This window comes from Ranitomeya variabilis, chromosome 2, assembly GCF_051348905.1.
Source record: "Ranitomeya variabilis isolate aRanVar5 chromosome 2, aRanVar5.hap1, whole genome shotgun sequence".
Taxonomy (NCBI): Eukaryota; Metazoa; Chordata; class Amphibia; order Anura; family Dendrobatidae; genus Ranitomeya; species Ranitomeya variabilis.
The window spans coordinates 647,159,412-647,185,728 of NC_135233.1; the positions used below are offsets into that span (position 1 = coordinate 647,159,412).

A 26,317-nucleotide genomic window follows, 5' to 3' on the forward strand; every position below is an offset into this window, starting at 1 on the left:
AAGATTTATGAAAAAAAAAAAAAAAACTTTATAGTAGTGGACAACTTCTTTAACATGTTAACAGCTGCGGGTGAATCTGGAATCCGAGCCCGCATCAAAGGGGGAGACACGACCTATGACATACCTACAGTATGTCATAGGTGGTGAAGTGATTATAGGCTAATTAAAAACCAATTAGCATAACTGCACCATTAGAGCCATACTTTATAGTGCTAAATACTGCTGACAGGTTCTCTATAAAGATGTGGCATAAGACTGAACATGTTTACATTGCTGTGCATTGTATTCATTTTTTGCTGCACTGCTATATAGGTGCATTCTAGGTGGAATGTGGCTGAAAGACGACTGGCGCACTTACCCTTAAAGTGGATCTGTCACAAGATTTCACATTACAAATTGTATGCCCTATAAAATAGGACTGGTCTCCTTATTTTGTGGTTTAATGTCACAGTATCTGTATAAATCCTCATATTAATCTATCAAACACCATATCTTTTTTTCATTTTCACTAGCTGTTTGAGCGCTGAGGTGGTATTTTTGAGTGACACGTTCATTTTCCCATATGTTGTACTGATAATTGGGGACTAATCAAAGCACAGTTAATTGATTGGAAGGAAGAAAAAGTATAACTGTAAAAATGATCTGGCATCATGCTTCGGATTATGGGGATCCCAAACAAAGTTGTTTTGTTTAATGATTTGGTTAAAAAAAATAAAAAATAAAAATTCTGATCTTCTGTGGAAAAAAAAGGTTCTTATTTGTGTCACTATTTTCTGACATCTGCAACTATATTTTATTTTTCTGTTGATGGATTTTTATTGCTCGCCGAGTTAACATATTCATTGATGCCTTTTAGCAGTATCCAATATTAACATTTTTATTATATTTTACATTTTGCTATTTAAGTTTGGGGAAAATTTGGAGTGATTTTAAGTTTTTATTTATATATTATTTTTTTTTTTTTTCATACTGTTCCGTATGCACTGCAATACTGTAAAATTACTAGTCTCCCATGACTAGGAATAATATCATGCCAGCCAGGCACAGAGCTCTTTGGAACACAACCCCCACCAACAACCATGGCTAACCATCGGCACCTGCAGTCATGAACCGTGGGTCTCTCAACAGTCAGCTTCTTGCCAGTGGCATTTAAGAGGTTAAACTGATGTGATCAGAGCAATCTCCTAACTCATCAGTTACTTTTGGGTGCTGGCTGTCAGGAGCGAAGTCGGCTCCATGTAGTGACAGCACACAGCTGCCGTACATGTAAGGGGTGGAAATGCGCATTTTAGGGGGCCAGCTACAAGGAGAGCGAGCTGAAGGACCCAGGTGTATTCAGTGTCTGTCCTGCTTGCACTGAGCACTTTGGGATCGCAGTAAGGATTATGCAGCCATTACATGTACCTGTGGAAAGGTGATGCTAACTTGTAACCGGAATAGCCTTTTAAACTTGTACTGTACATATGTTCTGAATAATTCTAGCTTTAAACTACCCAAGCTGATACAATGGCGTCCTTCTCACTGCCAGGTGTACTTTGACTACATGCGGAGCTGGATCCAAATGTTGCAGCAGTTACCTCAGGCATCGCACAGCCTGAAGAACCTTCTGGAGGAAGAATGGAATTTCACCAAAGAAATTACTCCTTACATACGGGGAGGAGAAGCTCAGGCTGGGAACCTCTTCTGGTAGGACAGACATTGTGGTTTATGGCTATAAAGTTTTGGGGCTAGCTTTTAAAGTGATCCCCCTTCAACAAAATGCATGATAGGTGATAACCTGCTAGCCAGGGATCTAACGATCTCTGTGCCTTTACTCAGTTTAATCTATGGGACTACTGGATATAGCCAGCTGGCGGAACACAAGTTATTCTCTCTTCTAGCCCCTAATTTAAAATTTAGTGTGACCCCCCCCCCCCCTCCACAGAGTCCTGATCATTTCTATCAACTAGTAACTAGTCTTCTTAAAAGTTTACGATCACATGGTAACACTAAAGATGAGCCGGAGACAAATGTGCCTTGAAAAATATACAACACGGAAATGGTAAAATGAGGCTGTAACTTTTTTAAATAATATGTACCTTGCACGATGTATTGGATCAGAACACCAATAATTAGAAGAACAAAACTAGGAAAGAATGATTTGACTTTATATTTTTGAGTTGATCTGCTCCGGGCACTGTGGACGCCAATAACTCCTCACATGACCAGCCAATAAAACGTGGTTATATAGTGGATTGATGATGGAATATGTCCTGTAAGAGAACAATGGGGCCGTGGGATTTCAAGCTTTCCTGTATTCTCTGGAGCTGCCGCTAATCTCATTTAGAGCAAAAGGATCAGCAATTGGAATTGGGCAGGTTGGATCCTTCTCTCCCCCGACATAACGTTTCGGGGAAGGGTTGGGAGACTCCAATATACATTAGTTTGCCAGCCGAACTTGCCAATGTCAGCGAGATATGCCGACGTTAGTCTAATGTGTATGGGGGCCTTTTTTCCCTCTGCCCATTCAGAACGCAAGGGCGCAGCTTTTTTTTTATATGTATGGTCTAAATGCCCCCATACACATAAGATGACTGTCCCTTCTGGCTCCTCCGTAGACAGAAACGCTAGGTTTGGTCTAGTGTCCCTGTTTTCTTTTATGAGGGAGCTACTGCGAAGCCACTCTGACAAGTTTATTTCCACGCAGAACAATTGGATTGGCTGCTAAATTTCAGCAGGCCAGATCCTTCTCTCCTGAGTATCATCTGTTAGTGACAGTCTGAGCCCACCATACACATTATTTAAGGGGGCCATAAGGCAATGGTGCCTGTCCTCTATAATGAATCTGTTAATTGGTAAGAGAGGACCCGCACTAGATGGTGAATAGTCACATCGGTCTGAGAGGAAAAGAAGGGCAAATGAAAACAATCCTTCGAGAAGGGTGACAGGAGATTATTGAAAGAGGGCCCCTGAGATAAGCCAAGTTGCCTACTGGTGGTCCTACTCCCTTAAGAAATACTAATAGCAGGGAAGTGTGGCTGCATAAGCCGAGGCCTGCCTAAAACTCTCCACTTTATCGCTTGGCTGTGGTGAATGTACCCTAGACAATATACAATGACAGCCTTTTTATTTTCAAAGCATATTCCGTAACATGTTTATTAGCCTGAAGTGCAAACCTGTTTTTGCAGTTGTATGTCAATAGAAATGTTTGGCTCTACAAGCCGTATGCATCACTGCAGAATGTCAGTGAGCTGGTCTAATGGCGGTGCCTGTAACTCTTATATTGTGCTTTTAGCGATATCGCAGGGATGCTGCTGAAGTCTACAGGGAAGTTTCTGGACACTGGTTTACAGGAGAGCTGTGATGAATTTTGGGCCAGTACTGATGACAGCAGCGTCTCTGATGAAATCAGGTAAGTTTGGCATGGCGGTGGGGGTTCTATAAGGGTATGTGCACACGTAGGTTGGATCTCTGCTGATTTTTCCGCACCTGTTTTTGAGAATCTGCAGGTAAACCGCACTGCGGAATTACCACGGATTTACCGCTGTTTTTGTGCAGATTCCACATGCGGTTTTACACCTGTGGTTTCCTATTGAGGAGCAGGTGTAAACCGCAGCGGAATCCGCACAAAGAATTGACATGCTGCGATTCCGCTCGTTTTTTTGCGCAACATGTGCACTGCTTTTTTTTGTTTTCCATAGGTTTACATGGTACTGTAAACTCATGGAAAACAGCTACAGATCCGCAGCGTCTAAACCGCTGCCGATCCGCAGCAAAATCGGCACCGTGTGCACATAGCCTTATAGAAACGGTAAATTCTTTGTAAATGCTGTGCGGTTGTTTAGGGTGGTGCATATTTGTCTTGAATAGCAGGAGTCAATGGTTTTATTATAAATTCATATGTAGGTCGTGTATTATCTAAACGCTAACACTTTTTTTTTCTCTTTTTTTATTTTACGCATTTCAGACTTACAAAACGGCGCCTCCTGAAATACTGACGTATTTGTCTCCCTTATAAAATAGCACTTGTACTCTCCTTTTGGTGGTAACGCCGTTCCAGTGGTGTCGACATTGGCTCTCCCGGGGATCGTGTGACGTTGCTTTACGCGATCCTTGCGGCCCATTACTGGCCGCTACACCCTCCTCAATTCTGACAAATCACATACAACTGGGGTACGTGATTGACTGAATATGGGGAGCGTGAAGCAGCCTCTGGAGTTGTGTGACGGAACACTGTCACACGATCCCAGTGAGAGCCAGTGCTGGCACCAGAGGTGAGTGATGGCTGTACACAGAGAGGCAAGCTAGGAGCGTATGGTTGACAATAACGTGGGGTGTACACAGGATCTATAGAGCCAACCTATACCAACTTGGCAAGTCTAAATATAGTTTGTTTGCAATTCCAGTTTTAGTTCTACAGTTCTGTGCTGATTAATGAAGTAATTTATCCTTGGCTAATTTAATGTATCCTTAAAGAGACTGTCAGCACAGAATGACTGTTCCAATTAAGCCCTATTACTCTGTGCTTTACATCGTGGTCAGTCATTTAATACACCTTTACATCTGCCTGTTCTCCCTCAATCTCCACCCTCCCTCTTCTTTGACAGCTCTTGCTTAATAGGGTCAGAGAAGGGTGGAGATGGATGGAAACCAAGCAGGTGAGAAGGTGTATGTAAATGATCCGCCACACCATGAAGCTCTGAGTGCTTGTACTTGGTTCAAACAGTTGTTCTTTGTTGACGTTCCTTTAAAGGAGTATTGCCATTTCTAAGATCCGATCCCAACATATAGTAGGTGTGCTAGTAGTATTAGCAAATACCTCAAATTAGGAATGTAGCATAGCTCTTCTGATAAGCTATGTCGCTTACCCCATCTGCAGGGTGTTGCAGTCTCTTAAAACGGATTTGGCTGTAACCATGGATATTTATCAGGGAATTAATAAACCTGCTGCCAGGTAGTCCCCCATATTCACGAGCTCTGTATAATTCTGTCCCCACCACCGATGGGTAGCTTTCTGCCTATGCACAGTGTACACAGTTGTCACTCAGTGGTGTGGGTTATAAAGAGTTCAGCATTCATAGCACTGGTGGATCTGCAGCAGATAAAACTGATTTTATCAAAACTGCAGCTCTGCCCCTAAATAATTATGCCCCTTAGGTGGTATAGCAAAAACCTGGTGACAGATTCCCTATTAATAGGTTACTTTTTAGGTTTTTTTTGAGGAAAAATATTGCCTTTTATGCAATACTAGATGGTGGCCCGATTCTAACGCATCGGGTATTCTAGAATATGTATGCGTAGTGTATAGCACAGCCCACGCAGTACATTGCGCAGCCCACGCAGTACATTGCGCAGCCCACGTAGTACATTGCGCAGCCCACGCAGTACATTGCGCAGCCCACGCAGTACATTGCGCAGCCCACGCATATAGCAATGTGGGCATGATATCCCTGTTAAAAAAATAAATAAATAAAAAATAATTAAAATAAAAAATAGTTATATACTCGCCTTCCGTCGGTGCCTGGATCCAGGAAGCGGTTACCGACGCTTGGGATCCACCGAAGCTCCGCCGAGCCGCTCGCGCCTGCCGCCATCTTCCGTTCCCAGGATGCATTGCAAAATTACCCAGATGACTTAGTGGTCTCCCGAGACCGCTGAGTCTTCTGGGTAATTTCGCAATGCATCCTGGGAACGGAAGATGGCGGCCGCGGGCTATGGAGGCTGCGGGCTATGGAGGGTGAGTATAGCAGGTTTTTTGTTTTTTTATTATTTTCAACATTACATTTTTTTACTATTGATGCCGCATAGGCAGCATCAATAGATAAAAATTGGGGACACACAGGGTTAATAGCAGCGGTTACGGAGTGCGTTACCCGCGGCATAACGCGGTCTGTTACCGCCGGCATTAACCCTGTGTGAGCGGTGACCGGAGGGGAGTATGCGGGCGCCGGGCACTGAGTGCGGGGAGTAAGGAGCAGCCATTTTCTTCCGGACTGTGCGCGTCACTGATTGGTCGTGGGCGTTTTGCCACGACCAATCAGCGACTTGGATTCCATGACAGACAGAGGCCGCGACCAATGAATATCTGTGACAGGACAGACAGAAAGCCGGAAGTGACCCTTAGACAATTATATAGTAGAAGAGGTTTAATTCTTGTACTAAGCGATGTGTCTTGTAATCCCTGCTTGATAATGCTTATAACTGTCTTTGTGCCGTCCGCAGGAGATCCGTTATTGAAACCAGCCGTGCCCTCAAAGAACTCTTTCATGAAGCCAGAGAGCGAGCATCCAAAGCTCTTGGTTTTGCTAAAATGTTAAGAAAGGTACTGTACCCCTGCCTGCTTGTAGAACGTACTCTTTTTTTGTATTTTGATGGTTACTGACTCTAGTTATATCTGTCGATGATTGAGGTAGTGTTCCTATCATGAACTCTGGGATATTGCAGCCGTCTCTTGCCGTAATTGGTGGCGTCCAACCTCTGGTCCCCAGAGCGATCCTGAGAACGTGCAGGCGCCAGTGTACGGGGAGAAACTGTAATGGGCTGCAGCACTAAACTATTGTAGAATGTAGAAAATGGGGATGCCTGTGTGTTTAATGCAGTCACTAGTATGATTATATGTTCTTTTCAAAACATTCTAGCACTACAAATGTCTCTGAGATGTATACTGATTTTTAGACTTGAGAATTGTTGGTGATTTAAATAATCTTCAGCATGTAAAGAAGCCTTGCGCACCAAGTAATAAGCAAGGAATCAAAATTCTTTACCGCGACGTCTGCTCCCCTGTCGCTTACTAGTTCGGGCCAAAGTTTGCATGTAGCAGTTCAAAAGGAAACCGCAAAATAAAAAATGTGATTGAATAATGTATTAGCATTGTTTTCCAAGAAGTAGCTGTGGTGTTACAACATTAATGCGAAGTCTAATAAGCGTGAAATGGTGAAGTACATGCATTTAGATTAAAGGTGTGTTCTCAAGTATAAAAGTGATGGGCGATAACCTTCCAATCGCTGGGGGTCCGACCACCATGGCCCACACACCCATCCTGAGAACCGGCTCTGGCTGATTAGAGCAGAGGTTGGTGATGTGCATTGCCTCTCCATTCATTCTTAACCCTAGAACACATACCTTGGGCCTCGCAGCCCTGCCAGGTTACTTGTTTTCTATTTTCTGTAAAAGTACTTTAGTTAGAATTTTGAAAATCTAGGTAATCCTCAGGTATATAGTTGTTAGTAATTTCCAGGTATTCATATATTTTTATGTTAGACATTTCGGTATAACAACCTTTTTTTGGGACTACCCCATATTCACGCACCTGGGGCCTTTTAGGCCTGTACTAGGTTTACATGTGATACTCAGTCTTTTTGTCTGTATTGTTGCTGGGGAAGAAATTTTATGACTCTGCTATTGCTGGGAAGACTGTGAATTCTGCATGACAACATAAAAATAAGAAAAATAAGAAAAAAAAAAAAGAATAAAAATATTACAATGGATAATTACTTTACCAATTTTGAAATGGCCAACTTTTTGCTTCAAAAGCAACTTACACTTGTTGGTACTATGAGGCCAAACCGCCGCGAAATTCCTCCAATCATGAAGCACAATGCACAGCGAACAATCTACGAGAGTGTATTCAGTTTCTGCAATCAAGCAACAATGGTGTCTTATAAAGCCAAGAAAGAAAAATCCGTGATATTACAGAGTACAATGCATCATGATGGAAGTATTGACACCAATGACAGGAAAAAAAAACCTGAAATCATACTGCATTATAATAAGACAAAAGGAGGTGTCGACAAGATGGACGAAATGATTGGAGAGTATTCGTGCAAAAGGCAGACTAAACGTTGGCCTGTTGCCCTTTTTTCCTAATCCAGAATTCCATGCCAACAGGAAAGACAAGAGACGTCTATTTTTGACAGAACTTTGTTATGAACTTTTGATGCCTACTATGATGGAGAGAAGCAGCATGATATGCTTATCAAGGCAAATTACGGAGGCAATGATCCGATGTGGAATACGCTTTCTGGAACATCCAGAGCAAAGAGAAAAAAAAAGAAAGCGCTGCTATATTTGTCCAGCAAAGAAGGAAAGAAAATCGGAGCGTTTCTGTTCTACTTGCGGACAAAATGTATGCGAGGAACATTCAGCCGAAAAAATATGCGAGAATTGTCGGGGGAATATGTAAAGTTACAAATAAATATTCCTGCACCAAGTTTGCTACAACCAAAAAATGTTTTCATAAAAAAATTGCATATAGAATGCCTATATTTGGCGTGCCCGTTTACTTACATTTTTGTTGTTTTATGCACATAATTATGTTTTGAAATATACACATCTTAGGCTGTGTTCCCAGTAGCGCTGGGGTTCGCCAGAAGGGGATCCATAATGGATCTGACCTCCTGGCAACTCCAGCTAAGGCTGCTGGAATGGCGGGATTCCGCCAGCCTTAGCTGGGGTCACCAGGAGGTCAGATCCATTACGGAATCCCGTCCTGGCGGACCCCTGCGCTAGTGGGAATGCATCCTTACTTTGCAAAAAGTATTTTTATTTAAGTTATTCCATGATAATTGTAAACAGGCCTAAAAGGCCCCAGGTGCGTGAATGTTTAGATTTCTATGGGTATGCGTTCTAGGGTTAATGGGAGCACTGGAGGTTGCAAGCGCAGCACTCTGCTGAATTTCTGTGCTAATATTAGAATGGATGGGCAGTGCGCCTGATCGATCTCCACTCCATTCAGCTAAAGCTTTTCAGAGCCCCAGTTCTCTGGATCAACGTGGGCCAATGCTGTCGGACCCCCAGTGATTGGGAAATTATCCTCTTTCATTTAGCTAGGAGATAACTTTCAAACTTGAGAACACCTCTTTTAAGTTTACATACTGAAAATCTGGACACCTGAGTCCTCCGTGCCCCAAAGCTATAGTCTAAAGGATAGAATGTGTGATTGCATTTTTAAGCTACTTTTATTTAAAGGGAATGTGCCACCAGTTTTCTTGGAATTTGTTTTTTTCTGAAGGTAAGCTTAAAATAGTAATTAAAATGTATTAATGCAATGTTTGCACTGTTTGCAAACATTTCTATATGAAAAATATTATATATTTTCTTATAAATATATTTACCACTAGGGGGAGCATTTTCCGTTTTAGACTTCAAGCAGCTATAGTAAGACTTACCAGCTTTACCGTTAGCTGGAAAATTGGGGCAGTAACTGCTGACATCACCATTTCCCTCCCCTTTTGGGTGGTCTAGTATCCCTGGGGCAGAATGAATCTGCTATCACCAGCAGTTACTGTCTTCTCTCTCTCCCATCAGTCTCTCTCACCCAGATTACATGATTCTCTCACCCCCCTCCACAGTCTCTCATCCAGATTACATGATTCTCTCACCCCCCTCCACAGTGCCTGGCCATTCACTGCAGACCTGCAGGTCCTTATCTTAGGAAGGGATGAATCACAGCTCCTGCAGAGCAGCTGACTGCATAATGCTAATGGCACACTGTTCCTTTTTAATGTCTCTGCTATTCTGCCCTTTTCTCCTGCATTTTACTCCCATCAGCCCTCAATCTAGGATCTGTTCTGCTGGAAGTAGTACCTCTTATGTCAGCAGATGCGAAGGCTCCATGAATAAGGCAGCAGAACACTCCCACTACTGTGAATTGTGCCTCCCACAAAGGTGTGCCCAGTTCACAGCAGTGATAGTTCTATTACAATAGATAGGGTCAGCGGCTGTTCGTTATCTCCTATGACCATGGGGTGCCGTATTATGACACTGACAGTGTCATGCTGCTACTGTGAAAACAAGATGTCAGCCCCCAGTGCCTTCTTTAAACTCTTACAACACACGAAATATGTTTCAAATGCAATCAAAACTTGGTTATAACAGCATTTTATGCTACATTACATTGATTTATTAATGATCTACAAACGTGGTACCTTCCCTTTAACTTAATTTTTCTTGTTCCAGGATTTGGAGATTGCTGCAGAGTTTACTTTTTCCACATCTGTGCAAGACTTGTTAACTTACCTAAAATGCAAGAATTATTCAAAGGTAAAATGACAATTTGATGAAGGGACTGCATTTCATACCCTAAATTTCACATTACATGTGTGCTGTACATGTATGACTTTGTGATCGATTTATTAATTTATATAAATCACCATACCCTCTATTTGCCACAAAATGACACCATGCTATACCAACTGATATGGCAAATGATTAATAGAAAATGACCCCATCGATCGTGAGAACTGGACTTTGCTGATCATGGGTTAATGGGTGTGTATCAAATTTAGAAGTTATTCCCCAGAGGATTACTTCTAAACTTAACAATCTCTAGCCAATTCCCAATATGTGGTGTGCATGTATGTCACGCGTCCAGTGACTGTGTATTGAGTGGGCTCACAAGCTTAACCAATTAACAAAAATATCTTTTGCAACACCGACATAGTAGTAGGATCAACTTCCAAAAAAAAAAATTAACCCGATATGTAAAGCATGAGTGTGACAAAATAATACAAGCGTAGCACAAAATCACAAGCTTTATTAGAAATGCATCAGAATTTAAAATGTTTTTTTGAACCTTTTTTTTTTTTTAAATGTTTTTTTTAACTGTGCTTGCTTCGGCAGCACATATACTAAAATTGGAACGATACAGAGAAGATTAGCATGGCCCCTGCGCAAGGATGACACGCAAATTCGTGTAGCGTTAAAAAAAAAAAAGTTTTTTGAATTTAAAATGTTGTTGTTGTTTTTTTTTATAAATCGCCTTCCTTTTCCTTATTTGGTATTGTTGCGTCTGTCAGCAATAACTATAAATGTACGAACACATATAGTAAACTCCGTAGATCACTAGACGACTTTGGCTCCTAATGTTTATGGATTAACATTGCAATAAGGCTTTTCCACAAAAATGAAAATCTTACAGCCATGTAACCCATTTGAGACTAATCTATAACGAATCCTTTTTATTTCAGATTGTCACTAAGGCAGCATATTACTCGGTCTCAATTCACTCACCGTGAACTAGATTCGTACAATTGATTTAAAAACCTGATGGTTCCTCTATTCAAAATGATGTTTTGTATTTGCTGCTGTAATCTGAGCTCACTGCTCAACATTTACAATTCGATATATAAATTCAGTGGGTGCAGTGATTGCCACATGAACTCCCTTGAGAACGCCGGTACTTGGCGAAACTTGTCAGGGCACCAGTGTTCTTCTGTCTCCGCTGTTTTGCAATACTGTGAACTGCTTTACTGTACTTGGCTAGAAAAACGACTTAGCTTTTGCAGCACCACTGCAGCATTTTATTTATAGTTCTGCACTTGAATGGTGCCACTATTGTTAGTTCCCTGTCCCTAGTAATGTACTTACCTGTGGCTGTCTTCAGCTTTTCCTGCCACCGCTCCAGTGCTGCCCCACCATCTTGTGATCGCAGCTTGTAACTGTCGCAAGCTCTGTCGAAGTCTTTGAGGGCCTGTCTCTAATATACTTACATTGTGTAGTGTCTCCTGGATCACCCAACAAACGCTAGAGCGATCCGGCAGGTCACACACTGCAGAAATCGACCGAAATAGCACCAATAGCAGATGGAGATAGCGGCTGCTAAGATTAGTGGCAACACTAATGCTTTAAAAAAAAAACAAGAAAAACCCTGGAGTTGTCCTTTTTAACCCCTTCACAACGTGCGCCGTACTAGTATTGCGCATGTCGTGTCCCCCTTTGGTGTGGGCTGACACGTGCCCACAATAGCGGCGGGTGGAATCGCGATTCACCCACCGCTATTAACTAGTTAAATGCCGAACTCTGACAGCGGCATTTAACAAGCGCTTTCAGCCCTCCGGCCGGAAATGCGTGCACCGGTGACCCCCATCACATGATCGGGGGTCATCGGTGCGTTGGCATAACAACCAGAGGTCTCCTGCAGACCTCTATGGTTGTTGATGCCTGATTGCTGTGAGCTCCATGTGGTTGGCGCTCATAGCAATGCAGTAATTCTCCTACATAGGAGCGATCTGAGCATCGCTCCTATGTAGCAGAGCCGATCGGGTTATGGCAGCTTCTAGCCTCCCATGGAGGCTATTGAAGCATGACAAAACTAAAAAAAATAAATAAATTACATTTTAAATCACCCCCCTTTTGCCCCATTCAAAATAAAAAAAAAAAATTAACCTACACATATTTGGTATCGCCCGTTCAGAATCGCCCGTTCAGGATCGCCGAATCTATCAATAAAAAAAAAGAAAAAAGAATTAACCTGATCGTAGGCTTAGCAAGAAATAAATTAAAAACGCCAGAATTACGTTTTTTTGGTCGCCGCGACATAGCATTTAAATGCAATAATGGCCGATTAAAAGAACGTATCTGCACCAAAATGGTATTATTAAAAACATCAGCTCAGCACGCAAAAAATAAGCCCTCACCCAACCCGAGCTGACGAAAAATGGAGACGCCACGGGTAACGGAAAATTGCGCAATTTTTTTATTTATTTATTTTTAGCAAAGTTTGGAATTTTTTTTCACCACCTAGATAAAAAAGTACCTAGGCATGTTTGGTGTCTATGAACTCGTAATGACCTGGAGAATCATATTGGCAGGTCAGTTTTAGCATTTAGTGAACCTAGCAAAAAAAGCCCCCCCAAAAAACTAATGTTGGATTGCACATTTTTGCAATTTCACCGCACTTGGATTTTTTTTCGCGTTTTCTAGTACACGACATGGTAAAACCAATGGTGTCATTCAAAAGTACAACTCGTCTTGCAAAAAACAAGCCCTCACATGGCCATATTGACGAGAAAATAAAAAAGTTATGGCTCTGGGAAGAAGGGGAGAGTGAAAAAACGAAAACACAAAAATGAAAAAGGGCTGTCATGAAGGGGTTAATATTTGGTGATCCCTTTTAGCCTTTGATCAGTAGCAAGGAGCTGGCACCAGAGAACATGGTTAGTGTGTGTTATAAGACAAATACCTGGCTTGTAGAGACAAGCACCACCCCAGCAGGTGATGTAATTTGTGGCGACTGCACTGATCTCTGCAATCTGCAGCACAAACTAACAGTGCACTCTGGTGCCAGCTCAATGCTATTGATCTGAGCTGGCAAAAGAGTGCACTGTCTTCGTGCACATCGCACAGGGACTTGTTTCAGAGAGGAGGCTGGGCAGTGACTGCAACCTCTGCTCCTTGATGACGCCTCCTTTGCGTATCCCAGCATGCACTGGGATTCTCAAATGAAGTATCGTCGAAAAGGATGTTGTACAAAGGAAAAGCTCTTATGTAGTTCAGTTAGGGAAGGATAGAGAATTTTTTATTCAAGTAAATTAGAAAATAATTTAGATTAAAATAGAAAGAGATTTAAGATGAAAAATTTAATTTTGGACCACCCTTTTAATGTAAATAGTTCACTTAGAATGCATTGAGGCTAATTAGGGAATAATAAAAATGACACCAAAATGTGGATGAGCTTCTAATGTTTAGACTAAATGGAGGACGGACTGAAACATTTTCACTGTACTGTGGTGTGGACCAACTGTCGGCAGTGTCAGCCTCAGACTATACCGATGAACGGGAGCATGTAGGCTGGATAAAACAATGTATGAGACTGACCATGGCTTCTATTGCTCTCATCTTTTAGGTATTGGTTCCTACCCTTGAAAATCTGCATGCGTTCGTGCCCGATAATCTTTCTATAGGAAGATCGGTCATTTTGCAGTTGCTGAATGCTGCAGCTGGTGTAGACTGTTCTTCAGACTGTGAAGATGTGGCATACGAGGCCTTCTTGTTGATGACCAAGCACTTTGAGGTGGATCAGCAAGGGGCGGATCTCTGGGGTACCTGGGAAGGGCAAACTGTGAAAATTGTGCCTCCTGTGGAAACTGCTGACACTCTGAGAAGTATGCAGGTAAATGTCTCTAACATCAAGTACTCAAACCATATTATTCAGAATGTTGTGGTGCTGTCATTTACTAGAGACCTAAAGCACAGACCAGTTGCTGCTTTTTATTTATTTGTTTTTAAGTTTTCCGATGTTGACAGCATTGCCCATAAACCTTTTCATTCTAATTTATACCCATAAGGTGGACAATCTTCTGCTTGTAGTAATGCAGTCAGCCCATTTGCTTCGCAACAGAAAAATGTTTCAGCACTCTGTCGAGGGCATTCTCTCTCTAGGGCTTGAGCAGACATCCAGCCATCCAGTGATTGCAGAAGCTTTGCATCAACTCAAGGTAAGGGCCTTTAAGTGGTTGGCCACTTCTCGGACAAGCCATTCTCCATTTCTATGTTCTACTCGCCTCCAGTGCTGTTACCGTTCTAGTGCTGTCGGCGCGTGCTCTTCCTGCAGCTGATCTCTGATTTTTACTGACATTCGTAGGGAGTCTGGCGAGCAGCAGCAGCTCTCACTTCTTCCGAGCAGGAAGCAGCCGCTGATTGGCTGCAGGGCTGGTGGGACATAGCGACTCCCGCAAGTCTTGGGAGAGCAGGTCCTAAAACGCTGAAAACCAGAGTGGTGCTTTACAAAAGTGTTGTGTTTTATCTTTATACTCTCCCTCTTCTTAGTCTGCTTCAGTCTATGTAAAGCTGAAGCCCTATGTAGCTCGCTCAGTGTTATGCATTATAGAATGCTGTATAACAGCCAATCCTCCTGGGGACAGGTTCCCTTTAAGGGGATACCATTCTGGGTTCATGGAATCTTATCAGAGGTCTTGGAGCTGATGAACTGCTTGCACTTTTATTCTAAAACCTTTCATAAGTGAATCTGCACATCTTGGCTATTTCCTTCAGACATTACTTTTCTCTTGGTGTGAAAAATGCTGCAAAAAAGTGCATATTTAAATGAGTTTTCTATGTATTTTATTCCGCTGTCGTTAATATGGGTGAGAAATGCTGCAAATACAGTCAAAGAATTTACATGCTGCAGATTAGAAACTACTTTCAATCTGCCAGGAGCAAAAAATGACGTGTGCATGACATTTCAGAAATCTCATTCACAAGCGTTGCAAAGACACATGTGCGCATACCCTACCACCACCTTTTATTATTGATATTGGGAGCCTCCTTTTCAGTAGTGCAGCATGTCACATGTCCATAAACACTTGCCATGGGTCCCAAAATCAGCTGTTAAATTATTATGCAGACCATACAGTCACTATTAAATCTAGGCTGATGCTAACCATTTTTGTGAGTACGGCTTTCAATCAATCATATATGGGATAGCCGGACTGGCCCATAAGGTTGAAGTCCCATTAGGGAGCTCAAAGTTAGTGTTACTTGTATTTTTTTATTTTTTTAACCCATTTAGTAAATGCCATAATGTACATGAAAATCAAAGTTCCAAAATTTGTTTTTTTGATTGCCATACATACAGTCACCAAAAATGAAATAAAAATCGATCAAAGCATTGTGTACTCCTAACTAGTATCAATAAAAGCATCATCTTGCCAGCAAAATATAAGCCCTCACACTGCTCAACTGAGAAAGATTTAAAAAAATGAGTATATGTATGTGTGTATGTATATGTAGATAGGTAGGTAGATATACAGTATATAGATATATATTTTATTTATGGTATTGCTGCAATCATGCTGACATGGAGAATCTTGTTGACGGGTCATTTTTGCCACACAATGAACACCATAAGGGTATGTGCACACGTATTCTTGACGTCTGCGGATTTTTCCGCAGCGAATTTGTGAAAACTGCAGGTAAAAGGCACTGTGTTTTACCTGCGGATTTCCTGCGGATTTATTGCGGATTTTGTGCGGATTCCTCTGTGGTTTACACCTGCGGATTCCTATTGTGGAGCAGGTGTAAACCGTTGCGGAATCCGCACAAAGAATTGACATGCTGCAGAATGTAAACCGCTGCGTTTCCGCCTAAGGGTATGTGCACACGTTGCGGACTGGTGTGCGGATTTTTCCGCACTGATTTTGATAAAACCGCAGGGCAAAAACACTGCGTTTTTCCTGCGGATTTATCGCGGATTTACGGCGTTTTTTGTACGGATTCTACTGCTTTTTTACACCTGCGGTTTTCTAATATGGAGCAGGTGTAACACCGCTGCGGAATCCGCACGAAGAATTGGCATGCTGCGGAAAATAAACCGTTGCGTTTCCGCGCGTTTTTTTCCGCAGCATGTGCACAGCGGTTTTTATTTTCCATAGGTTAACATGGTACTGTACACCGCATGGAAAACTGCTGCAGATCTGCAGTAAAAACCACAACGAGTGCACATGGCCTAAAGCTGTAACCTAAGATTGCCTTTTTTCACTATTTCACTGAACTTCGATTATTTTCTATTTTTGCAGTACTTTATATAATAAAATAATTGGTGTCATTCAAAATGACAGCTCGTACCACAAAAAAAAAAAAAATTAGGCTGTGTTGATGGGGGTAGAGGGGGAGAGAGTTATGCCTCTAGGAAATAGATAAAAAGATGGGGTTAAGTATCTAAAAGCCTAAAATGTATAAATCTGTATAGATATGTTTGCACCATAGACCTAGACAGATATGGCTGTATTGAGTGCAGTGGGATTAATGGGCTTATCCAGTCGTATATTGATGATCTATCCCATCATGTATTGTCTAGTTGATCTTGATGTAAGCAGCTCAGAATTTGTCTTTTCTGTTGCAATAGAGCGATGCCTTAGACCTCTGCAATAAGATCACCAATGCCATAGACCGGGTGGATCAGTTGTACACCTCTGAATTTGAAGCTGAGGTGGATGAATCGGAAACTTCCACTTTGCAGCAATATTATCGAGAAGCCATGATTCAAGGTTACAATTTTGGTTTTGAGGTATGTCTTGCAAATTAAATGAAAAAGAAAAAATTTAAGTAAATTTTATGGTTAGCTGTGAATGAAAGATTTCATATCTGAAGTAAATATATGCAAATGACAGAAGTTCACAAAAATCAGATTCACAGGATTTTTCTTTATGGTCACAGTCAACGTATATTATGGTCTTTTGCTACCAGGACAATTTTCACACATAACATGGACTATACAATTCACTGAAATCCTGCTCTGTTCTCAAACACATTTTTAAAGTTGCTGCCCATCGTTTTACATTTTAGAAAAAAAAATGCATACAACTTCACTTAAACTTTTAACATATGCAGAGTACACACATTATTTATGCGGATTTCCACAAGCACTCATGTTTACAGATTATCTAGAACTGAATTCACTCAAATTCATACGAGGGATGGTAACATGTGGAGCAGTTTCTCTATCCACCTCTGGGGTCAGGTAGATCCCACAGCCTTTCACTTAGAAGTTAAAGTACCAATCAAACCAGTTCATGTAATGGTTTTCCTTTTTAGAGTGCGCACAATATAGATTCAGACTGATGGTAACAAAACCACAAAATGGATAAATAACAAGGAGTAGAGAAACGTATATGAAACAAACCAGAATATGTAAAATCTTTGATTCCTCAAAATACCCGCTTTTACATTGATGACAGCTGACATTGGCATTTTCTCAAAGTAGCGTCATCAAGTAGTCACCTAGTAGTTAATTTGTGGAATCGTGAGCTTTCAGAAAATGTTTGCGCCAATCAGGTGTGTTTTTGAAAGACCGTGTCTGTACACAGTGCCTTTCAGTGCTGAGCCCTATTCTACAACTATTCTAAGCTAGAATATTACATGAACCTCTCAGCTAAATAAAGAGAAATGAAAGTCCACCCTTACTTTAAGACATGACGGTCAGTCAATCTGGACAACTGCTAGAACCTTGAAGATATTCTCAAGTGCAGTCATGAAAACCAACAATCGCTATGATGAAACTGTGGCTGTCATGAGGACCCGCCCAGAGAAAGAAGCATTACCTCTCTTCATCAGTTACTATCTTCAGAAACCTCAAATAACACCTCAGATAACCGCCATCATACATGATGAATTAAGTTTCGAACACATCTCAACATCAACTGTCCAGCTGTAATTGCAGAAGCAAACCTTTTTGGTCAAGTTGCTGCAAAGAAAGTCACTGCTGAGGACAGAAAACAAGAAAATACTTGTTTTTATGTCAATCAACATAAGAACACACTTAGGTAGGAGAAAAAAGGATCATCCCCGTGCTGCCGCAAGAAGAATTCCAAAAATTGTGGAGGTTTCAACGTGGTTTATTCTAGCGTTTCAGGGTTCAGGTGACCCCTTCATCAGGACATACCACAAATATCAACATAAGAACTGAACACTTGTTAGATCAGTGCCAATTTGTACTGTAGTACCAAAAAGTCTCAAATTTCAACTTGTGAGATCAACATCCATTTCTTTCTGTGAAAAGGTGAGCAGATGATTTCTACCATATTTTTCGGACCATAAGATGCACTTTTTCCTCAAAATTTTTTTGGGAAAAATGGGGGTACGTCTTATGGTCGCAATACACTTAAAGTTTGCAGTGATTTTGCTCCCATTCAGCGGTCCCCGGTGCTGTGTGGGACTCCGGTGACATGGTGCTGCAGTTTCGGCGGTCCTCGGTGCTGCAGGAGGGGCTTTGGTGACATTATGTGAAAGCCCGAAGCCCTGCAGTTCTATTCCCTTGCCTTGATGCTGTGACGTCTGGCAAAATAGCCGCCGGAGGGTTCGGATCTCGGGATGAGATCTCAATCTGTGCCTGGGGAATCAATCAGGCTCCCGAGAAAATGGCCGCCGGAGGCGGCGCATGCGCAGATTGAGATCTCGGCTTAGATCTCAATCTGCGCATGCGCTGACTCTGGCTGCCATTTTCCCAGATGCCACAGCATCAAGGCAAGGCTATAGAACTGCGGGGCTTCGGGCTTTCACATAATATCGCCCGAGGACCGTAGAAACTGCCGCACCATGTCCCCGGAGCCCTGCATAACACCGAGCACCGCTGAACCTGCAGGACCATGTCTCCAGAGCCCCGCACAGCACCGAGCACCCCTGAAACTGCCGCATCATGCTGGGATGGTCAGACCACCTGAAGAACCGCCCGCCTCCTGCTGCCACCAGCACTGCTGTTCCCCGATACCCCCCGGTAAGATGAATTCAGGACTGCAACTGCAAGATGGACCCCCATTTGATGTATTATTTTTTTTTCCCCCATTTTGTTTCTGAAAATTTGGGGTGCGTCTTATAGTCCGAAAAAATACAGTATCTGTTTCCCACTGGGATAGATTAGAGGGGGAGGTGTGATTGTTTTGGGTGTGCTTTGCCAGTGCGTTTTATTTGAATTTAAAGAATTTAAAGGTGCACTTACCCAGCTTGGCTAAAACTGCACTGTTCAACGATATGCCATCCCATCTGGTGTGCACTTAGTGGCACCATTATTGGTGATGCAACAGGACAATGACCCAAAATACACCTCCAGGCTATGTGACCATAGAGGAGAGGGATGGAGTGCTGCATCAGATGACATGGCCACGTAGCCAACAAGTGCTCCACACCACTGAACTCCTTCAGGACTGTTAGAAACCATTCCAGGAGACTTGTGGTGAAGCTGATTGAGAGCTTGCGAATGGCATAACATCTAGTATTCACCCACTAGCTCAGTCTATTGAAAATTACAGGCAGAACCTGCATAAGGGAAACGTGTAATACAGGATACAAGTCATAATTTCTACAAAGTGTTTTTTATTTTACGAACACGATGCTGCACTTTCAGTACAACCACTGGGTGCCTTCAGAACACTATTAACCTGCAGATTAACCACATATCTGCAGGTAAATGGCCATATTGCCCTGACAGGCTTCCTTTAATCCAATAGTCCTTTCTCTAGACTCCATGCACAGTGTTTGGCTCGTCGTAGCGTTCATGTGTTTTCAATGAGCAGAGAAAGCTACTTCTAGTTGCTTGGAGCATATCCTTCCCATAAAAGGAAAGGATGGGGCGTTTTGTTTTAGACTACTTCATCTTTCTCTCAAGAGCTGGAAGGTGCACCTACACACCACATGGCCGACTGGTCAAAATCTGAAGATTCCGATCACTAATGTATGGGGGACTTTATTGTGCAGTTGGGCATGGTAACCTGTATGTGAAAGATGCCTACAGTTAGTTTGCATTCTTCTATGTATAGCTAAATTAGTTTTTATTTTCTTTGTTTTATAAACCAGTGTAAAATCAATTTTTTTTTTGTTGTTTTGTAAAAGTCATATACTTTTATGTTAGGCAAAAAGAGCAGTTCTAGTGATTTTCTAACCTGGGAGGATTGTGCAGCTTTGGAACTACCGTATATTTTTCTTTGTTATATTCACAAGATAGTAATTTTGGAAGCCAGCATTTTCTCATTGGGATTGTATGACGTGTATCTTTAATCATTTGCATCGAGCATTCAGACATTTCTGACATAAATATTTCTACCTTCAAGTATCACAAAGAAGTTGTCCGCCTGATGTCTGGGAAATTCAGGCATGACATTGGTGATAAATACATCAGCTTTGCCAGAAAGTGGATGAACTATGTGCTGACAAAATGTGAGAGTGGCCGAGGCACCAGACCAAGGTAACATATTTATGCATTTCTTTCAAAAATTGAGTTCTTTTTTCCAATTGTAAAATAAATAATAAAAAAAAAAAAGTGGGCAAATTGTCACCAGTTTAGAGTGTAAAATAACTGAACTGCCAGGCTTGTAGATGGCGGCTGTTCCTCATGGGTGGTTACTAAGCGTTCTGGTATGGTTCCCAGTCACAAGGTATACTGGTTCTGCACGACTTGGTAAGCTGTCCAGATGGGCCAAGCAGTTGATGTACAAAAGGCATGTGGATTGGCTAGACAGCTAAAGTAAAATGTGGATATACACGGTTAGTATTCATGACAATCTGCACTTTTTGTAGGTGGGCAACACAAGGATTTGACTATCTCCAAGCCATTGAGCCAGTATTTATTTCAGGCCTTCTGGAGGATGACTTTCTGGTACGTTTTGGGATTTTTTATTACATGTAGTATTCTGGGACAACAATATGGTCTACGTTTTTTCTTTCCATTTCTCTTACCTCGCTCACCATCACTGACCTCTTTGTGCTTGGCCTTTCCTGTTGCTGTCTTCTACTTAATCATTTGGAAGCATATTATGAATTGGCAAAATAAGAGGCACTGCTTTATTTTCCATCAGTAAAGAGCAAAATTCCCTTCAGTTATTAGAAACTATTTTACAAGATTATTTTACATTTTTGTAGGGGCAGATTCAAATGTAAAGCATGGAGAATGATACATAATAATTTGGTAAAGAAGCCTTCTCATAAACATTCCATACACCTATGTGTATATACAGTCATGGCCAAAAGTATTCACACCCCTGCAATTCTGTCCGATAATACTCAGTTTCTTCCTGAAAATGATTGCAAACACAAATTCTTTGGTATTATTATCTTCATTTAATTTGTCTTAAATGAAAAAACACAAAAGAGAATGAAGCAAAAAGCAAAACATTGATCATTTCACACAAAACTCCAAAAATGGGCTAGACAAAAGTATTGGCACCCTCAGCCTAATACTTGGTTGTACAACCTTTAGCCAAAATAACTGCGACCAACCGCTTCCGGTAACCATCAATGAGTTTCTTACAATGCTCTGCTGGAATTTTAGACCATTCTTCTTTGGCAAACTGCTCCAGGTCCCTGATATGTGAAGGGTGCCTTCTCCAAACTGCCATTTTTAGATCTCTCCACAGGTGTTCTATGGGATTCAGGTGTGGACTCATTGCTGGCCACCTTAGAAGTCTCCCGTGCTTTCTCTCAAACCATTTTCTAGTGCTTTTTGAAGTGTGTTTTGGGTCATTGTCCTGCTGGAAAACCCATGACCTCTGAGGGAGACCCAGCTTTCTCACACTGGGCCCTACATTATGCTGCAAAATTTGTTGGTAGTTTTCAGACTTCATAATGCCATGCACACGGTCAAGCAGTCCAGTGCCAGAGGCAGCAAAGCAACCCCAAAACATCAGGGAACCTCCGCCATGTTTGACTGTAGGGACCGTGTTCTTTTCTTTGAATGCCTCTTTTTTTTTTTTTTCTCCTGCAAACACTATGTTGATGCCTTTGCCCCAAAAGCTCTACTTTTGTCTCATCTGACCAGAGAACATTCTTCCAAAACATTTTAGGCTTTTTCAGGTAAGTTTTGGCAAACTCCAGCCTGGCTTTTTTATGTCTCTGGGTAAGAAGTGAGGTCTTCCTGGGTCTCCTACCATACAGTCCCTTTTCATTCAGACGCCGACGGATAGTAAGGGTTGACACTGTTGTACCCTCGGACTGCAGGGCAGCTTGAACTTGTTTGGATGTTAGTCGAGGTTCCTTCTCCAACATCCGTACAATCTTGCGTTGAAATCTCTTGTCAATTTTTCTTTTCCGTCCACATCTAGGGAGGTTAGCCACAGTGCCATGGGCTTTAAACTTCTTGATGACACTGCGCACGGTAGACACAGGAACATTCAGGTCTTTGGAGATGGACTTGTAGTCTTGAGATTGCTCATGCTTCCTCACAATTTGGTTTCTCAAGTCCTCAGACAGTTCTTTGGTCTTCTTTCTTTTCTCCATGCTCAATGTGGTACACACAAGGACACAGGACAGAGGTTGAGTCAACTTTAATCCATGTCAACTGGCTGCAAGTGTGATTTAGTTATTGCCAACACCTATTAGGTGCCACAGGTGCGTTACAGGTGCTGTTAATTACACAAATTGGAGAAGCATCATATGATTTTTCGAACAGTGCCAATACTTTTGTCCACCCCCCTTTTTATGTTTGGTGTGGAATTATATCCAATTTGGCTTTAGAACAATTCTTTTTGTGTTTTTTTCATTTAAGACAAATTAAATGAAGATAATATCAAAGAATTTGTGTTTGCAATCAATTTCAGGAAGAAACCCAGTATTATCTGACAGCATTGCAGGGGTGTGAATACTTTTGGCCATGACTGTATGCATGTAGTGTGGGGACAGTGCTTTAATGCACTCACCGATCATCTCTTCTGGGATCAAGCGCTGTTCCCGTCCTCTCTTGAGTGATGTCTCTTCAGACTCTCCAGGTTACACTGTAAGCCTAAGGAGCATCAGAGAAAGGATCCATAGACTTACATTGTAAAAGAGGCTTCTGGCTCACACCTAAAGTGACCCCAAAAGTTTTAATTGCCACCATTTGATTCAGGAGCTGGATACTGAAGAAAAGAGCATTCGCTGAGCGTATTACCACCCTGACACTACACTTAACTCAACATGCTTACTCAGCAAATGCCGTATGTGTGTGTGGGGTTCTGGAAGAAAAGTTGACAACCAAATGAGTTGCACCAACATCTATTAAAGGTGATCTGTTAGCAGGTTTTTGATATGTAGTGTGAGAGCACCTTCATGTAAGGGCTTAGAGCCTGATTCCAGCGATATCACTTGCTGGCCTGTGTTTTGCTATTTCAATACAATCAGCTATCCCGTTTTTAACGTAGGCATCAGCGGTAATCCGGCTATGCAAGTAAATTGAACGAGGCCGCGCCCATCTAGTTAGGGTTCTGACCGGGGGTACGCATATAACATACTTGCTGTCACATGACCCCCATTTCCGGCACTGACACCAGAGAATTTTCACACCAAGCAGTACGTGATGTGACGATTCACAAGTCTGCAGTCAGAGTGCCTGCAGATTTGTAGTTTTAGAGCACACAACCCCTTTAATGCTTTTTAAATGGGTTGCTTTAAGTTGGAAAGTTATCTACTCTGCAGGTTATCAAACCTGCAGCGTTTGACCACTGCTCCAGTTTTCGGAATCATCCGCTCCATTCATTCTAATGTTAGTGCCGATGGTTACAGAGCGCAGCACTTTGCTGAGCTTTGACGTTCCCAATAGGATGAATGGAGCAGTAGTGCGGATGCTCTTCAGATCCTCAGTCCTCCGGATCGGAGGGAACCACAGCGCTTGGACCCTCAGTGATCAGAAAGTTGTTCCCATCCCGTGGATAGGGAATAACTTTCTAACTTGAGATATCCGCTTTAAAGAGTATCTAAACTTTTGGGATATTTTATGTTTAATGGCCATTCTGAACAGATCGGTGGGTCACCCAATTCTGAGGCCCCTACCAGTTGCTAAACAGGAACCTCCTAGAAGACCACAGCTGAGGAGACAGGAGAGCATGCTCACAGCGCAGATTGGATCCAGTGAGTAGAGAGTCATAGTCCTGTTTCCTGATCTGTGCACTTCCAAGAGGTCTTTTGAGCAATCGGTGGGGGTCTCAGGTCGCACCCTATGATGTCCCTTCTCTATATTGAGCCAACTTCAGACGCGCACCAATCTGCTGAGAATTAATGGACCTAACACATATAACATATCTTCCAAAAGTTAAGTTGCTCTAAATGTTTAACCTCTTCACCTTCAACCCCATTTTCATCTTCCTGACCAGGCCATTTTTTTCAATTCTGACCACTGTCAATTTGCGATCATAACTTAGGAACACTTCAGTGGATCGCACTGATTCTAAGAATGTTTTTTTTTCTTTTTTTCAATGACATATTGTACTTCATGATGGTGATAAAATTTCTTTGAAATTACTTGTTTATTTGTGCAAAAATAGGAAATTTGGCAAAAAATCTTAAGCTTTGCAATTTTCAAACTTTTAATTTTTATGCCCTTTAATCAGTCATTTCACACAAAATAATGAATCAATAAATAACATTTCCCACATGTCTACTTTACAGCAGTACGATTTTTGAAACATAATTTTTTTTTTGGTTAGGCGTTTATAAGGGTTAAAAGTTTACCTGGGATTTCTCCTTTTTACAACGTTTACAAAACCATTTTCTTTAGGGACCACATCACATTTGAAGTGACTTTGAGGGAAACAGAAACAGAAAATACCCAAAAGTGACACCATTTTAAAAACTGCACCCCTCAAGGTGCTCAAAACCACATTCAAAAGGTTTATTAACCCTTCAGGTGCTTCACAGTAATTAATGGAATGTGGAAGGATAAAAATAAACTTAACTATTTTTCACAAAAATTTTCCTTTAGACCCATGTGGATTGAGTTGAAGATTTTATTGGTAACGTTTTACATAACATTTATGAAAACATTTATCCAGAACTCTACACTGAGCACTTACAGCACTTTAGGGTTTCCAGCTAAATCTCTGAATGTTTTGATTGCAGAACTGTACATATACTTTTCTTTGCGGAAACGCAGCTCCCCCTGTGCAGTATATGTACAGCGCATGTCGGCAAGGAGTTAATGAAGCTCCTGCCTAGGACAGCAGCCTGAGGATGGCTGATAACTTCAAGCATCTCCTTACCATTGTTAAAGGCATACTGGGAGATGTAGGTTAATGCTATACAATTGTATATGGGGCTGACTTGACACTACAATTGATTGCTGTACTAAACTTGGCAATGTATGCATGTACTGATAGAAGTTCTAGTGAGGTATTGGTATACTGACGGTGGTTGTGGTTTTGATGGTGGTTCTGGTGATATATTACTATAGTGACAGTGGGTTCTGGTTATTTACTGTACAGACGGAGGTTCTGGTCATGTATTACTGCCCTGCGGAGGTTCTGATGATGTATTACTGTACTGACGGTGGTTCTGGTGATGTGGTCATGTAAATGTAATCTTTAATTTATCAGACTTGACATAAAAACATGGTATGGTCAATGTTCTGGACTAAAAGTATAGCTGTCTGCAAGCTCAACAAAAAATTGACTAAAGCTCCCATACACTATAGACAGCTGTCCGATCGATCCCTCGGCCGGCAGCGATCTTGCTTGACTCTCCTATTTACACGACTTTTTATACATCTGCTAATGCCTAGAGTTTTTCAGACAGAAGACTCTTCATAGTCGTCATTTTGTTCTGAATTAACTTGTGCTTTTTGTTTTTTCAGACATCTTTTAGCGAACAGTTTGTTTTATTCTTATTTTTTAAATAAACCAGTAAGCTGCTTCCAAGCGAAGCCGCCCATATAATGCTCTGGTCGCTTCTTTTAGCCACTTCATGTCTTAAGAAACCTGAAATGGTTAAATAAACTCAAAGGACTGAACATATGAACAGTGAGTCGTCTTTCAGTGTATGAGTTTATTGTTTTTAGCATATACTTAGCACTTTTTAAGGTGGTTTACAGAGTGGATCTGCCTGAAAAAGCTGTGTGCCCATGCCATTAGTCTGACTGATCAGAAGGGGTCGTACCACTTAGTGTCCAGGGCAGCTTTAATGCCAAATGCAGCCCTGACACCCCATGTTTTATTAGCAGGAGATAATCACTAAAGGACACCTACCACGCCACCCGCACCTTTGTAAGGTGAAAATGGCATTGTGTTAGTTTGCTATGGGGTAATTGGGGAAACTGCGCTATTTATACGTAAATGATGGGTCCAGTAGGACAGCACAGCTTTTTTAATATGTTAGGCCACTGATGGCT

General features: G+C 41.7%; 1 protein-coding gene and 1 pseudogene across 1 annotated transcript in view; both read left to right on the top strand.

The window, feature by feature from the left end:
* MAP3K4 (mitogen-activated protein kinase kinase kinase 4) overlaps positions 1-26,317 on the top strand; it is a 143,044-nt gene that overhangs the window by 85,601 nt on the left and 31,126 nt on the right. Inside the window, exons 6-14 of the mRNA XM_077289159.1 lie at positions 1,529-1,686; positions 3,275-3,391; positions 6,202-6,301; positions 9,937-10,020; positions 13,604-13,870; positions 14,046-14,195; positions 16,604-16,765; positions 20,301-20,434; positions 20,767-20,845. Coding sequence (XP_077145274.1) covers positions 1,529-1,686; positions 3,275-3,391; positions 6,202-6,301; positions 9,937-10,020; positions 13,604-13,870; positions 14,046-14,195; positions 16,604-16,765; positions 20,301-20,434; positions 20,767-20,845 — 1,251 coding nt within the window. The remainder of the gene's footprint in view (positions 1-1,528; positions 1,687-3,274; positions 3,392-6,201; positions 6,302-9,936; positions 10,021-13,603; positions 13,871-14,045; positions 14,196-16,603; positions 16,766-20,300; positions 20,435-20,766; positions 20,846-26,317) is intronic.
* Positions 10,584-10,698, top strand: LOC143810728 (U6 spliceosomal RNA; annotated as a pseudogene).